We start from the raw sequence: 17,320 nt of genomic DNA on the forward strand, positions 1-17,320 counted from the left end.
TTGTTAATGTTTAAGATAGCTGAGAACTATAGTGAGTTATTAATTATACAGTATTGGCTGCCTTTCCCTCACCTCCCAATTGTCTCTGCCATCTGTTTTCCTTCTCTTTCAAATGCCATTTTCTGTCATTTAATCCAAACAAAAATACGGCTGTGATTCTATTCATAATTGATCCTGTAAATTAATTTTGTTTTTTTTTTATCTACATAGACATTTTGAGTAATCAGTTGTTCTGTATAAGAGCAATAGTGAGAATAAACGACGTCCAGACACTATGCTCAAAGAAGTCGTCAACAGGCAGAAGTTAAGTTCAGTAGTTAGATAGGGACAGGAGATGATGCTAGTAGAGAAAGTTGCCTGTTTTAAGAAAAATATCACTTCCATTGGGTCCTGAAAAGTAGCATGTATGACACAAAAAGAAACGGTATTTTAGCAAGAAGTGTGCTTGTCTCTGGAATTTTTTTAAATAATATCAAGGAGACCAGAAAGTCCCAAGAAGTAGCTGATGGTAAATGTACAGTGCACAGAAGAGTTAAGCATCACACCTCTCCTTTTGTTCCTTTAGTGACTTATGGACTAGCTCTGTTGTTCCTCCTCAAAGATGAAGAAATAAAGGCTTCACAAGTGTTATATGGTTGTCCATGGTTCTTCAGTTTAGTTCCCAGATAAACTGGGGAAAGGAGAATGGACGAGAGTTCAGAATGACTCCCAGTTATCTGTCAGAGATGGTCTGAGTGAAGGAAGATGCTCAATTTAGACTAAATATGTGTATCATCACATAGGATGCTACATGCATCTGTAGTTGAGATAACTAGCATAAAGGTAGAAAAACGTACAAATTGTGACCATAAAAAGCCCAAGGTTGAGATCCCAAAGGCGAGACAGACAGACATAGATGAATGAGGACCCAAGTCAGTTCCCATCTTTAAATGACAGAAACAGCAAAAGGGATTGAGAAGCAGCAGCTAGTGGGTAGGAACTCATTGAACAAAAGTCTGAAAGTCAAGCTATGTCCAAGTGACAAAAATGGGAAAACTTTAGCCACGGCAGATGGAGTGAGTAACTGCTCACAGCTATCTATTGAATTAAACAACACAGAGGACAGTTTCCTGGTGTGCTGGGATCAAGGCTTGTTTGAAGTGGCCTTGAAAAAGATGGGGAAGAGAAATTTAAGAGTATATATGCAGGCAACTCTCTGAAAGGTTTTGCTCTGTAAGAGGAGCAGCATGGTTTCTATTGTTTTGGGTTTTTTAAATGAAAAAACACGTATGTTTGTGATATTACATCTCCTATTATGGTCTCTCCCCTGCCCTTTTTAGATTCTACTATTTATTCCTGGCATACTAATATGTTTCATTTTATTACTACTGTAACTATATAATATATAGGACTGTGCCTGCCATAAGGTTAACTTTCAGGAGTCAGTTCTTTCCTTCTACTATGGCTACCAGGAATAAAACCCAGGTCCTCAGGCTTGCACAGCAAGCATTTTTACCTGCTAAACCATTTCATCAACCTTGGTAATATGATCTTGTTGCATATCTATAAACTGTTGAGAATAAAAAATCCACTGGAAAGGGGGAATCACTATTGTGATGCTCGAGTTGAGAAGCAGGGTTGTGTTACATACATGAAACAGGGAAGAGTGACAGTGGCCTCTGGTGCGCACGTCACTATACATGGTACACCCCAAATAATAGGTGTGAACAGAACTCTTAACTGCTGATAAGAAAAGTTTACAAAAATAAAGTCTTAAAGTCGAGTTTAACTAAAAGAGGTCGTCAAATAGGGTGAAGAAAGATGTTTATAGACATGGTCTAGAGGAAGACTGTGCACCGTTATGTACATGTGCCTTACATCTTTCCTACTTGTCCTGATTTACAAACTGTCTCCTAAATCCCCTCTTACGCAACATTAAGAGTCTTAGGAACTCCAGTTCCTAGGTTTCCTTGGAAAATAAACTATTAATAGAGACTTAAAGTTTTATATAACTTATCCTACTTTGCTAATGAATAACTAAGGTTTCTGTTTACAAAATAAAGTTCTGGCTACTTACCATAAATTTCAAGCTGCAAATTTTGTGTTCAAGAGTAAAACCGTTTCTGGGGTTAAGATAAGTAATTTCAATATTTTTTTCCTTTTGACTTCATATATGATCCTTTCATTTTCTATTTTAGAAAGTCTGGAAAAAGAATCCAAAGACAAGGATGAGAAAATCAGTAAGATAAAACTAGTCGCTGTGAGAGCAAAGAAAGAACTAGATTCTAACAGGAAAGAGGTAAGCAACAAAAGCACAAGATTTGAGGATGCTGTGCTGTGGAAAATGAAGCATTTCTGTACATGAAAAACATTCACCATATTTATAATAGGCCCAGACACTACGGGACGAACTCGAGTCCGTACAGTCAGAAAAGGACCGCTTATCTGCTTCTATGAAGGAGTTTATCCAAGGAGCAGAAAGCTATAAGGTAAAACCAGACTTTATTCATACTATCAGGTATACTAAACTATAAAACTATAAAATACGTTGTTCTGGCTATTGAAATTTAAGTTTCTCTGATTTTGTTTTTTTGTTTAGTGTACATAAAAGATTAGTCTTTGGTTGTATCTGGGTTTTTTTTTGTTTGTTCCATTTTAAGTAGGGTTTCACTGTGTAGCCCTGGCTGGCCTGGAAACAGAAATCCATCTGGCTCCCAAATACTGGAATGAAAGGCATTTGCCACCACACCTAGAAAAGTTAGCCTTTAAATAGTGCTTGTAAATTATTGTTTCTTAAAACTAAAATCCTTGGGGGGTTTCCTTATAATAAAATGTAAGGAAAGAACAGCTACTGTGATCTAATACGTTCACAGTGAAGATACCTGGGACTCCAGATAGGTCCAGAAGGAGAGAAGAGCTCAGGTACCTGAGGGAATATGCTTATTTACTTTAATAACACAAGACTCTTAACATTTTTTTCAAATCTAACAAAATCGCTAAATACAAAATAAATATTACATTTCTTCATATATTTATTCATTCAACAATATTTGTGTAGATGGGCTCCATTCCTGTTTCTGGACAGATGATGATCAACAGCAGACTTTCCTAAATCCCTGTCCCCTTACTCTTAAATTCTAGTAACAGTAGCAGGGAGACAAAAGGACAAGATAGGTACTGTATAAGAAAGGTGACTAGGAAAAAAAGGATGAACAATAAAATTCCAATCAGACTTAGATTAACAAAAGGCATAGAGACACCAACACAACGACAGGCTGTCTTTCAATCCCTTCACCTGTCTTATATGGGTATTTTCGGAAGAAATAGTAGAAGTATCTTATCATTTCCAGTTTTCAAGTGGGCCTCTGAAGCATAGAGACTCAAGGCCACTGCCTTAAAAATCTTAAGAGACTAGTAACAGTGCAGAGCTGTAATCTTACCAATTGGTCCCATTCGTTCTGTGCTGACTAAGTTATACCATACAAATTTGCAAGCAGAAATAAGGGAGGAAAGAATTAGAAAGGTAATTGAAGTAAGCTTAATCCAGTCTTTATTACACTATACACAGCAAAACAAATTATGTGTGACACATCTTTTCATATCTAAAATAAAATTCTCAGCTTTTTGCTGACTTCTGGTAGCAAATATTTTTTCATAAACTTAAAAGCAATTCTTGAATTTACAAAGTAGAAAAATTGAAAGATTAAACTTATACCTGGTGTAATTCTGGAGAAAATTAGTAGATTGTGGTATTATAAAGTGTAAAATAAAACAAAGTCCTAATGTAACTGAAATTTTAAAGTATGTTTTAATGGATTTATAAGATCATATATATTAAGGGTACGAATTTTTTTGCCATATTGCCAGATGCTTTTATAGTTTCATATTAAGTATTTTAAGAATCTCAAATGTGCTCTTAAGGTATCAAGATGGCTTGATTATATGTTCTGACCTACTGAATGCTTCATCACTTAGAGTTAAATCTTGTCTTTTATTGAAGAATCTTCTGTTAGAATATGACAAGCAGTCAGAACAGCTGGATGTGGAAAAAGAACGTGCTAATAATTTTGAACATCACATAGAAGACCTTACCAAACAATTAAGAGATTCGACTTGCCAGGTAATTTCAAATTGGATACATTATCAAGCAAATTATAATAAATACATTTCAATCTCATTTTCTCTTGCACAAGAAGTTAAACTGTAATCAGAAGAAAGACATTTTCCATTGTTTTGTGTTAGGAAAGGAAATTGACTAAATAGCTGTCTTAGTTAGGGTTCACTGCTGTGCACAGACATCATGACCAAGACAACTCTTGTAAGGACAGCATGTAATGGGGGCTGGCTCACAGCTTCAGAGGTTCAGTCCATTATCATCAAGGCAGAAGCATGGCAGCATCCAGGCAGGCATGGTGCAGGCAGAGCTGAGAGTTTATATCCTCATCTGAAGGCTGCTAGCAGAATACTGACTTTCAGGCATCTAGGACAAGGGTCTTAAAGCCCACACCCACAGAGACACACCTACTCCAACAAGGCCATACCTCTTAATAGTGCCACTCCCTGGGCCAAACATATACAAGCCACCACAGTCACTAGCAGTATCCTGATTTAATTAAACCTTTCTTACTGTTGAGTTGTGCCGGTTGTTATTACTCATTTTGGGAACACATCATTACTGTGCATGAGCTTGAAAATGTCAGCTAACCTCAGTCTAAAAGGAATTTGTTTAGGTTTTTTATTTTTGCTTTTTGTTCCTTTTTATTTATTTTTTATTTATTCTTTACTCCTTTTTTTACCTCCAGATTTTACCTCCCCCTCCCCCATCCACCCTCTAACTGTTCCATATCCCACACATCCTCCCTTCCCCTCCTACCCCCACATCCAAGAGGATATCCCCACACCCCACCCTAACCCCACCAGACCTTTTCTCTGACTGAGTCCAGACCCAGCAGCCCTCTGCTGTATATATATTGGGGGCCTCATATAAGCTGGTGTATGCTGCCTGGTTGGTGGCTCAGTACCTGAGAGATCTCAGGGGTCCAGGTTAGGTTGAGACTGCTGGTCCTACAGGATCACCCTCCTCAGCTTCTTCCAGCTTTTCCCTAATTCAGCCAGAGGGGTCACTAGTTTCTATCCATTGGTTGGGTATTAGTATCTGAGTCTGAATCTGACTCTTTCCTCTTCTTGTTGGGCCTCTCAGAGGACAGCCATGCTAGGCTCCTGTCTGTAAGCACACTGTAGCATCAGTAATAGTGTTAGGCCTTGAGGCCCTGAGATGGATCCCAAGTTGGGCAAGTCATTTGACCTCCTTTTCCTCAGATTCTCCTCCATTTTTGTTCCTGCAGTTCTTTCAGGCAGGAACAATTCTGGGTCAGAGTTTTTGACTGTGGGTTGGTAGTCCCATCCCTCCACCTGATGCCCTGACTTTCTACCAGAGGCAGACTCTACAAGTTCCCTCTCCTCATTTTAAGGCATTTCATCTATGGTCCCTCCCTTTGAGTCCTGAGAGTCTGGTACATTCTAAAGGGGCCCCCAACCTCATCCCTCCCAAGATTGCTTCTTGTTCTGTGGAAAGTTTCTGCCAGATCACTATCGGCAGTGACTGTTTCTTTACACTTACTCTTGCTTAACAGTCATCTGTACTTAATGGTGAAATCACTTCATTCCACACTGATGCTCTCATTCCACATTCACCTTCTGTATATGTCTACTGCGTGTTCACAGTAACGAGTCATTTTTATTCCAGTATGAAAAACTAACTTCCGACAATGAGGATCTCCTGGCTCGAATTGAGACCCTGCAGGCTAATGCCAGGTTATTAGAAGCACAGATCTTAGAGGTCCAGAGAGCCAAAGGAGTAGTAGAAAAAGAACTGGAAGCTGAAAAACTTCAGAAAGAGCAGAAAATTAAGGTAAGGACAACCCAGAGAGCAGTTCCCATACATACAGTGGGACTTTAATCACATACTGGTTGAATGAACATTCTTACTGAGTACATTTATGAGTACAGTCTAGTTAATTTTTTAACGTATGCCAACTCTACATTGGAGAATCTATTCTCGTTTTATATGCTAGCCACATAGTTTTTAAAGTTTTGAAACATTTGCAAAATCTACGATTTGGGTATGGTATGCATTTTATACATAATGTCTTCCCTAATGTTGGCTGTGCTGTGGGTTTAATTTTAGGAACATGTCAGTACTACAAATGAGCTTGAAGAACTTCAACTCCAATTTCAAAAGGAAAAGAAGCAGCTTCAGAAAACGATGCAAGAATTAGAACTGGTTAAAAAGGTACAGAAAGGGTTGGGGATTTAGCTCAGTGGTAGAGCGCTTGCCTAGCAAGGACAAGGCCCTGGGTTCGGTCCCCAGCTCCGAAAAAAAAAAAAAAAGGTACAGAAATAGTCTCCAGAGAGAGAACTCAGTGACAGAATGCCTACTTAGCATGCCTAAAGCCTGGGTTTGATTCCCAGGACCTCAGAAAGTAGGAAGTGTTCATAGGACAATATAGCTCATACTAATACTGTTCTATACACACAAAAAATATTTTTAAGTATTGGCTATAATACTGAAATAATCCTTTATAAATTGTTAGCCTTATCAAATTAAAACTTGAACTTTATTTCTTACTTGTCGGTTCAGAAGAACCTAGGCTCGCTCATGAGTTTATTTCTCTATGTTTGGTTGCTGTATTGTATGACACATGAAGATTAATTATTGTCAAAACTTAAAATTCATTTTTATTGATTTCTCTCTACTTTTTAAAAGAATATTTCATAAAAGACATTGTAAGTTACCTCAATATTAATATTTCATAAATAAGAACTCCATAACACTAGAACTACTACTCTGAGTAATTAAAGTTAGTTGGAGTTTGAGTTTTAAACTGTTAGAGAACAAGCTAAAATTAGAACTGTGAACTGTTGCGCTCCTTACTGCCTTATTATATTATGTCTATGCTACCAAAAAACATACTAAATCCTGCTTGTTCCTGTGGCATGGCCATAGCAATTTCAAAGACTAACTGCCCTAGTAATATGTAAGTCTTTTATAAAACATGCAGGATGCCCAACAGACCACGTTGATGAATATGGAAATAGCAGATTACGAACGTTTGATGAAAGAATTAAATCAAAAGTTAACAAATAAAAACAGTAAGATAGAAGATTTGGAGCAAGAAATGAAAATTCAGAAACAGAAACAAGAAACCCTACAAGAAGAAATGAGTGAGTAACAGTTCCCTTTACTTTATAACTGCCTCAGAACATGATAAAGAGAACAGCATGTTTCATGATTGATACACGCCTGCCCGCCTGCCTCCCTGTCCCACCCCACACCTCCTCGCCTCACCTCGCCTCTCTCTGCAAACTAGGCTGGTCCAGAACTAGATTACAGAGATCTGCCTGCCTCTGGCTCCTAAATGCTGGGGTAAAAGTTGTGTGCCACCACACCTAGCCATTTATATAGGTCTTTAATCACCAGCACATGTGGCACAGTGTTGAGGCCCAGAAGCAGGTCAAGCCATCTTCCATTCAGAGATTAATAGTCCACATAGTGCTTGCTGTAAGGTATCAGTCATGTTTGTTCACAGTTTATTAGATGTCAGCCAATTAGGAAAATTTAAATAGTAATGAAGCAGTCCTCTTTAAGGTGATTATATGCATTTTACCCATAAAATATGTTCTAACAGCATCATTAAACACTGTAAATTTCACTTTAAGTGCCCCTGAGTGGCTTGTTTTCTTGGTTTGAGTAATTTCAAAAGATTCATTTAGTGATTACTACTTTGACCTCTCAAGTCACATGTTGCATACTTTCTAAATATTGAAAAAATTCTTTTTCAAATACTTTTAATGAGTTCTACTTAAGTCTTTTGCAGTTACAGTACTTCATGGTTTCCAGTCTTTTTCAGTGTATTGAGTTTTGGGTTTGTCTGATGTCTGAGTAAGTTTTCTTAGTGTACTTGACAACAGTGTTAGATGTAATAGTTGGTGACATCAGTTAGGTCTTGTCAGTTGGTGATGGGTTCAGGTCATCTGATTTTCAGGTCAGGATCTTTCTTTCAGCTACTTCTTCCAAAGCTGAGAGCTTTGTTGAAATCTCAAACCATAATTTTGGATCCCTTTTTGTCTTTTTCAGTTCTGCCACATTTTTGTTTCATTTATTTAGAAAGTCTAGTATTGGCTGCATTCACACTTAGAATTCTCAGGTATTCCTAAAGATTTGGTCACTCCTACCATGGATGTTCTTTTCTAGCCCCAGTATTTACTAATACAACTGCAGTCTTTTGATTGTTATTGACATTTGCCTTTTAACCTAAGTCAATGGTGTGTTCTCTGCTGCAACCCCTGGGGTGAGGACTGAACCCAGAGAGTGAGCTAAATCCCTAACCCTTACGTGTCTCTCTTTTATACATATATAAAGACCATATATATATATATATATATATATATATATATATATATATATATGCTTTTTTAGTTGTCTATCTGTAGATATAAGCATCTGAGTGCAGGTGTCACAATAGACAGGATTCAGATCCTCTGGGGGCTAGAGTTACAGGGCGTTATAAACCAACTCCAGGCCTCTGAAAGAGCAGCACTTGCCTTTAACTACAGGGCAGTGTTCCAGCTTCCATGACCTTTTAAATAGCTTTATAATTGGGTCTTACTTTTCCCTCCCAACAAGTCTCAACCTAAAATATTTGAGCCATTTTTTAGAGTGATTGCCCATGAAGTGTGTGCCTTTGTAGTGGTCCTTGTCTTGTCCCGTTTAGTAATTTGCTGTACTTTCACTTTGGTAATTTAGAGTTTTAGTTTACATCTTGAGTTTATCTTTGGTTACTTTGAAGTAGCAAATGCTCCATCATGGAATGGAGTCTCTGGAAGTTCCTACTATTGTGTCTTCACATTCATCGATCCACAGTCTCTCTAAAAGTTCTGATAGGTTCATTTTTAAAATTCTTCTATTATGTAACACTTCTTTGAACACATATAATACCTATTTAATGTCCATGCTTGCTAATTCATTATTTCTGTAAATACGGGTCTGTTCATCTTCCTTTCTTTTCTCCTAGTTGTGTACCATATTCTCTTTCTGAATCCATCTGAGTTTGTTCACAAGGGTTTCTCCTCCCTGGCTGGTAGTTAATGATCATTGTCCTGTGTGAAACCTAAAGTGTTCACATTACAGCACGGCTCGCTGTTCTTTTTCCCGAAGTTATTTACATATCAGCAAGACCAGCAGCTGTTTCAGATTTTCACCCTTACACCATATTCTACAGGATACTCCCATGCACAAAGCCAGGACAGGAAGCATGATTCACCATCTTTGTTTGCCTTCTCTTAGCCATCACAGTCCTCCACTATTTATAGTTCGAGTGTTGGGGAGGGAAAGGTGTTGTTATAATTCAGCTGCTTACTTATATATGACAACAAAGCTTAAGTCTAGACCCTATCACTCTCATGAATTCCCATAAAGTCCTGTGAAGCAGCTACCATGCAATGATTTCAGATCCATAAAGTAAAGAGGAAATAGTATAAAAGGAGACAGGCAGAGCCACACAGTAAAATCAGATAAAAGGTCAACACCTGAGGAGCTTCCTGTGCCTCCTTGCTAATCTGTAAGTGTGTCAGAAACCAGCCTAAAGATGGACAAAAACAGGATCACAAGCTGGAGTCATGGTAAAGAAGGAAGCCTCATAAGTAGGAATAGGCCATAACCACATGGGTGGCTTTCTCAGTACTCTATTACAATAAAGGACTAGACATTTTTCTGTATGTGTGATTTTACCACAGGTATAAGTCTTGTTCTTCTACTCTCCCTTTCTGGTCCACTCTTGAATACCCATGGGTTCCTTCCATTTCTAAGTGCTTTTTTTTTTTTTTTTTTTTCCCGGAGCTGGGGACCGAACCCAGGGCCTTGCGGTTGCTAGGCAAGCGCTCTACCCCTCCTTCCATTTCTTTTTTTTTTTTTTTTTAATTAACTTGAGTATTTCTTATATACATTTCGAGTGTTATTCCCTTTCCCAGTTTCCGGGCAAACATCCCCCTCCCCCCTCCCCTTCCTTATGGGTGTTCCCCTCCCCACCCTCCCCCCATTGCCACCCTCCCCCCAACAGTCTAGTTCACTGGGTCTTAGCAGGACCCAGGGCTTCCCCTTCCACTGTTGCTCTTACTAGGATATTCATTGCTACCTATGAGGTCAGAGTTCAGGGTCAGTCCATGTATAGTCTTTAGGTAGTGGCTTAGTCCCTGGAAGCTCTGGTTGCTTGACATTGTTGTTCATATGGGGTCTCGAGCCCCTTCAAGCTCTTCCAGTTCTTTCTCTGATTCCTTCAACAGGGGTCCTATTCTCAGTTCAGTGGTTTGCTGCTGGCATTCGCCTCTGTTTTTGCTGTATTCTGGCTGTGTCTCTCAGGAGCGATCTACATCCGGCTCCTGTCGGTCTGCACTTCTTTGCTTCATCCATCTTGTCTAATTGGGTGGCTGTATATGTATGGGCCACATGTGGGGCAGGCTCTGAATGGGAGTTCCTTCAGTCTCTGTTTTAATCTTTGCCTCTCTCTTTCCTGCCAAGGGTATTCTTGTTCCCCTTTTAAAGAAGGAGTGAAGCATTCACATTTTGATCATCCGTCTTGAGTTTCATTTGTTCTAGGCATCTAGGGTAATTCAAGCATTTGGGCTAATAGCCACTTATCAATGAGTGCATACCATGTATGTCTTTCTGTGATTGGGTTAGCTCACTCAGGATGATATTTTCCAGTTCCAACCATTTGCCTACGAATTTCATAACCTCCTTCCATTTCTAAATGCTTCTTATCCTATAAAACTTCTCTTGTTCATGTTAAATGTATATAACCTTTGAATATATGGCATCACATAACCTTTTGTGCTTCATAAAGCATGTAGACATGGCTTTACATCATCCTGTAAACTGTCCTCCCACTTCATTCAGTCTTCTTTGACCTCAAAAACTTTGTATCGCTTACAATATCAAAGCTTACAGTGTTATATGTGCTTCATTAAATACTTTCAGGACTGAGCAAATAGTTGTCAGGAGGCGGTGAAGAGGGTTTACTGTAGTAGAAAGCAACTCCTCTCTCTGTTTACCAACGAATGATCTGTATGCTTTGTCTAAGTGCTAAACTAAAAGTGAGAGGAGCCAACCAGTAGGTATCTGTGGCTTCAGACCACAGGATCTATGCCATCTCTCCTTAGCTTGTTTCCTAGCAGATTGTAGCCTGATTTGTACTGCTGATCCTACACAGTCAGTCCACTTACTGTTTGGTTTTTGTTCTTGACCTCTGTTGACAATAATGGTTTTTCCTTTATTATGTTTTGATTTGTTCCTTAGTGAGCACTCTTTCATTAACAGTCCTTCCCATAAAAAGTATGGCCTCTTACTTGCTATCACATCACAAAAGCTAGCCCCAGGTTTACACTGTCTATGTTTTACAACCGTACTTTTTATTTTGTTTTGTTTCATTGAGACAGGGTTGGCAAGCCACCCTTAAACTCATGGTCTTGCTTCTGCCTCCCAACTGCTGGGATTACAGGTATACACTACCACACTTACCTCTTTTGAAGAACTTTTAAAAAGTACTACTTTAAATGTATACTAAATATAAGTATGCCTTTATTTTAAGTGATACATATTAAATATTTACAAATGAACAGATTTGCTTTAAAATTATCCAGTAGGGTTTTATAGTAGATCAAAGGTTTGCACATTTTCTAGTAGTAAATATTTTGGCTTTATAGGCTACACAGTCCTTGTGGTGGTTCCTCAGGACACCAGTGGATCATGCGAATGCAGCCCTAGTCCATATGTGAATGAAGGAGCCTCTCTGTTCTTTTTTAAACTATATTCAGAAAATTAGCCTGTGAACTGTGCTGTTCTGAACCTGCCAGGGTGCAGTAAGATCGGCTGTGTTCATAAGTATTTGAGGTGGGTGATTGGCATTGTTGGATATATGTGAAAATTCCAAATGAAGAGTCAAAATGAGTTTCTGGTACATTAATATGAAGAAAAAATTATCATTTGTGTATCACGTTCACTAATAGAAATCTTATCTCTCTCTGCTGGAATTACTTCATGGGCTAGCTTCCCTGCAGTCTTCAGTACAGCACTACGAAGAAAAGAACGCCCAAATCAAGCAGCTGCTTGTGAAAACCAAAAAGGAACTGGCAGATGCAAAGCAAGCAGTATGTTCATTCTCGATTCCCTTTCAGTGCTCATTCATGGTTGCCAGTCGCTCGTGTTTAATTTAACCATGGCTCTCTTTCTGTAGGAAACTGATCACTTACTACTCCAGGCGTCTTTAAAGGGCGAGCTGGAAGCAAGCCAGCAGCAAGTAGAAGTCTATAAAGTAAGGTTTTCAATTGTTTGAAAAGCTCTTTCCATGTAGAAGTAAGTTACCAAAGGATGGGCTAGAGAGCTGACTCAGCAGTAAGGGCTGTTGCAGGGAACCCAGGTTCAATTCACAGCACCCACATAGTGGCTCACCACCATCCATTACACACACGCCCGAGCACACACACACACCCCATTCTAGGAATCTGATGCTTTCTAGTGACCTCTAAGGGCATCAGGCACATACACTTAGGCAAATATATATATATATACACACACACATATATATATATATATATATATATATATATATATATATATATATATATATATACACACACACACACACACTAATAGAAGGGGTTTTGGGTGTTTGTTTGTTTGTTTGTTTGTTTAGAAAAAAATTACCTTTTAGATGTTTTTCTATCTGGTAAGGAGTTACTCATTAGGGGTTCTTAAAAAGATTGCTCAACACTTTGCTGAAGTAAAAGCAGTAAAGTCTAGTAATACTACACAGTTCAGACTAGTGACTATCATGCCTTTGAGGGTCTAATAGTCTAAAATAGTGCAAAGAAAATAAATATGGCCCAAAACTTCATCTTTACCTCTGACTGAAAATACAGTTGCAAGAAGCAAGCTAATTTTATATTTGCTGTATTTTGTATGTCTAATGTCTGATAGTATTTAATTAAACATTAAATATTTAGTCTTAAATTATGCAGATTCTGATTTAAAAAAATAAATCAGCCTACTAGTAAGAAAATGTTCTTCTCATATCTAAAAATAATCCACTACTATTTAATTTAATCTGTCTCTCCAGATTCAGCTAGCTGAGATGACATCTGAGAAACACAAAATCCATGAGCACCTGAAGACTTCTGCGGAACAGCACCAGCGCACACTAAGTGCATACCAGCAGAGGGTGGTGGCCCTGCAGGAAGAGAGCCGCACTGCCAAGGTGTGACCTTCAGGATTCTAGTGAGCCACAGGGTTCTAGTACTCCAGCACTATATCCCTAGCCGTGTTCTGTAATTAGCAGACGTACACCCACCCGAGCTCATCCACTCTAAATCCAGCCACATGACCCCTCCAACATTACAGGGATGGTGATTCTGTGTGTATGTGTGCGTGTGAGTATATAGGAACCACTGTATGTATGGAGGTCAGAGTCAGTTTTCAGGAGAAGTTTCTCTCCTTATCTCTTGTTGAGACAGTGTTTTGTTTCTGCTGCTGTGCCAGCCGCTCCATGCAGTTCTCCTGTCTCTGCCTCCTGGCTTGCCATGGGAGTACAGAGAAGGTAAACGCACACCTTCTGATCTGGCTTTAAAGAAAAAAAAACAAGGATTTCAGGGCTCAAACTCAGGTTTTCAGACTTTCATAGTTAGTACTTCTAGCCATCGCCCCAGCTCTTGACAGCATTTTTGTTTTTTGTTTTTTTCTAAAATGAAAAACATGAGTACAATTACCTTACATTTATGTTTAGCAATGCGTATGTGTAAAAATGCCACATATTTATTTTGAGAAAGCACTGCAGTTTTTTTCTGAGGTTTAAATAATTGTGACATTCCGCTTCCCTGGCTTCAACATACAAAGCATTTAGTTGCTTACTGTGGCTCCATTAGAAGCATCTCTCTTACCCAAGTGGTTGGTAAGATTGGCCCCATTTTCTTTGCTAGAATTTTAGGTACAGTTACCAGTGAGCGGAGAAATTCTTGGTGTCCCTATATTCCCAGACAATACCTAAGGAGTGAGGTACTCTACAGATCACTTCAAAACATACAACTTAACTTTTACCAGTGAAAGTGAAGCTCAAATGAGTCTGTCTTTGAGAATCAGTTTTTTTCTGTTTATAGAAAGAGAACGTGTCATAGGTTTAAAAAGTCTGTTGTAGGGCTGGAGAGATGGCTCAGCGGTTAAGAGCACCCGACTGTTCTTCCAGAGGTCCTGAGTTTAATTCCCAGCAACCACATGGTGGCTCACAACCATCTGTAAAGAGATCCGATGCCCTCTTCTGGTGTATCTGAAGACAGCTACAGTGTACTTATATATAATAAATGAATAAATCTTTAAAAAAAAAAAAAAAAGTCTGTTGTAAAGTTATAGAAGCAAAGAGTGCTGAAAACATGAAATCGAGCGTTTTAAAAGAGGCCAGGCCAACAGGACTGGGTCTTTGTTTGGGTTAAGTTTGTAGTATTTTGGGGTTTGGTTGGTTGTTCGTTTTATAAGTCAGAGAATTACTCTATATCCTATACAGACCTGGAAACCATAGTATATCCCAGGCTGGCCTCAAACTTTTCACAATCCTGCCTGCCTGCTGAGATTGCATGGATGAGCAGCCGTACCCAGCCCCAGAACTCACTTGTAATAGAGGCTAAAATGAATAATAAGCTATTTTGTTCATTTTTTTAAACTTTATATCATTAGCCTCTGAAAGGACATAGGAAGATCATGTCACAGTGACAATTTTCTCTCTCTTAAATGTTATAGGCAGAGCAAGCTGCTGTCACCTCTGAATTTGAGAACTACAAAGTCCGGGTTCATAACGTTCTAAAACAACAGAAAAATAAATCTGTGTCTCAGGCTGAAACTGAGGGAGCTAAACAAGAAAGGTAAAGTCTAAGGTTTTCCCCATACAAATACAGGTTTTTCCCAAAGTTGGTTAAAAGGCCTGTATTAATCGCTTTTGACTAGAATTTGACTAGAGAAATCTTTGGTGTCACCATATTCCCAGACAATTAGGGAAGGACACAGCATGGGCATTATTGCAAACTCTCAAGGATGTTAAAGCCAAAATCCCATCTCTAAACTATAACCTCTTGTCTCAATAATATCCAAACATAGCAGAGATGTAGGCATTAAAATTAAATGTACCAAAAAAACACAAAGAAAAATTTTGAAAAACGAAATGTACATTATGCTATTTATAACCCACTCCATTTGATTTGAGTACTATGTTAATGTCACTTTAAAATTAGCATCCAGATCCATTTTGTAAATTGCTCAAAAATACACTGGGAACAAGAGATGAGCTGGATGTGCTGGCACACAGCATTTAACCCCAGCACTCAGGAGGCAGAGGCAGGGGGATCTCAGAGAGTTCGAGGCCAGTCTGGTCTACAGAGTGAGTTCCAGGACAGCCAGGGCTGCACAGAGAAACCCTGTCTCGGAAAGAGGGCAGGGGAGTGGCATGTCCATTGTGACTTTATAGTAGAGGTCGGCTGTGTATTGTTTCATATCTGCTCCTAAGGTTCTGAGCAGGGCACATAGTCCTGTAGGTTTGCATGCTTATGTTTATGCTTCTGCTGGTTTTGTTTAGGAACCTGTGAAGGTATTTTCTCTACCCACAGCTATCATAAATATCTAAGTAACTATCATCATTTGTTAAGAACCATACCAAGCATACCGGAATCTTAGGTTCAAATTATTTGAGTGTGATGTTTAAGTTCCTTGCAGTGTTTTACACTTTTTCTTAACCTATTTTTGGAATTTTTTTTTATTAGAGCTTAAGAATTGTCACCTTAGAGAATGTTCATTTCTTATATATCTTTTAAGGAACTAATAATATATGCATTATGGAAGAATTGTGAGTTTTCATTATTTCCACCAAGATTTTATTCTAATTCTAAACAGACTCATCCTTTTCTTCACGTATTGCCTTTCACCGTATTTTAACCTCACTTGCCTTTCTCATAACCGCTACCGGAGAAATGTGTGAGGTTGTTTTCTAACTATGTAACCATAGAACATACAACATAGCCTAGTACCACGTGACATCCTGTTCCATTTCAGTATGAAATATCAAACCCAAACCCAAGCTTTGTGATCCCAGCACTCAGAAAGCTGAGACAGGAGGATTGCTGCTAGTTCAAAGCCAGTTTATGCTCTGTAGCAAGTATCATACCAACCATATAGACTAAACTCAAGGGACTTTTTTTAAAATCTGTAGTGCCTGACATTTGCAATCTCACTACAACATTTTTTAATTATTTTAGTTCTTGTCATTATGTGTCCTTCAGGAATCATGCACAGTAACAAAGAGTCTGGCTCTGTGACAGCAAACATTTGAGGCCATAAAATGAGTTGGCCTCTTTCATAAATGTTGTTAAACTATTTCTGTTTTAGGGAACACCTGGAAATGCTGATTGACCAACTGAAAATCAAGTTACAGGACAGCCAAAACAGCTTACAAATCAGTGTGTCAGAGTTCCAGACACTGCAGTCTGAGCATGACACTCTGCTAGAGAGGCACAACCGGATGCTGCAGGAAACTGTGACCAAAGAGGCGGAACTTCGGGAAAAGTAAGCCTGCAGCAGCAGCAAGTGCCACTGGTGCCCTGGCACTCTGCTGGGTCCCTCCGTGATGGCAGGAAGGAGTCAGAGGCTTGGTGACTTGGCACCACCTGCCAGCAAGCTTCCCTCACACTTTTTTAGCTTTTAGCATTTTTCAGAAAAACTAGCATCGGATATTCCACCTCTCTTACAGCCTTTATAATCCGGAACTTCATTTATTTTTTAAAGGCTTTCTAACCCAGGTGTTAAATTTTAAAAATCCTTTTTCTTTATTGCCATAAAGAAGAATTAAAGTAATTATGTACTAATGAGGCCAACCAATGTTTATATAACCTGCAGAGCCCTACTAATATGAACACCCAAGTCACAGCTGGGACAGATTGATAAGCTTCTGTCAGGACTGGTATTCCAGTTCCATGTGAGGAGTTAGCAAGCAGCTAGCTTGCCAGTAAATCCAGAAGTGTGGCTGCTAACACTTGGAGGTGTACCAAGTATTCTGTATGTGTACGATGCTAGAGATTGAACACAGGCAAGTGCTATGCTTCTGAGCTGTATCCCAGCCCTCAGAAAACTGTCCTAACTGATAATGGTTCCTTCTTTATGTTCTCGTAGCTATTATAAACAAAATCCTTGCAAAACACTATGTACAGTGTCTTACTAGTCACTGTGAACTTGGTCATTAAGATCCCTTTTTCTAAA

The 17,320-nt window shown here is 38.9% G+C and overlaps 1 protein-coding gene across 7 annotated transcripts in view; it reads left to right on the forward strand.

Annotated features, from left to right (window-relative positions):
* Gcc2 (GRIP and coiled-coil domain containing 2) overlaps positions 1-17,320 on the forward strand; it is a 46,224-nt gene that overhangs the window by 13,213 nt on the left and 15,691 nt on the right. For 4 of the 7 annotated variants that reach the window (XR_015644773.1, XR_015644775.1, XR_015644774.1 and 1 more), the window contains 10 exons: positions 2,178-2,278; positions 2,370-2,468; positions 3,980-4,099; positions 5,726-5,890; positions 6,167-6,271; positions 7,041-7,203; positions 12,083-12,183; positions 12,270-12,347; positions 13,152-13,289; positions 16,454-16,630. Coding sequence is in view for 2 of the 7 variants with exons in the window: in NM_001434628.1 (NP_001421557.1) it covers positions 2,178-2,278; positions 2,370-2,468; positions 3,980-4,099; positions 5,726-5,890; positions 6,167-6,271; positions 7,041-7,203; positions 12,083-12,183; positions 12,270-12,347; positions 13,152-13,289; positions 14,819-14,940; positions 16,454-16,630 (1,369 nt within the window). In the remaining 5 variants the exon portion in view is untranslated. 7 annotated transcript variants of the gene reach the window in all.

Source organism: Rattus norvegicus, chromosome 20 (genome assembly GCF_021556685.1).
Source record: "Rattus norvegicus strain SHRSP/BbbUtx chromosome 20, alternate assembly SHRSP_T2T, whole genome shotgun sequence".
NCBI classification, from domain to species: domain Eukaryota; kingdom Metazoa; phylum Chordata; class Mammalia; order Rodentia; family Muridae; genus Rattus; species Rattus norvegicus.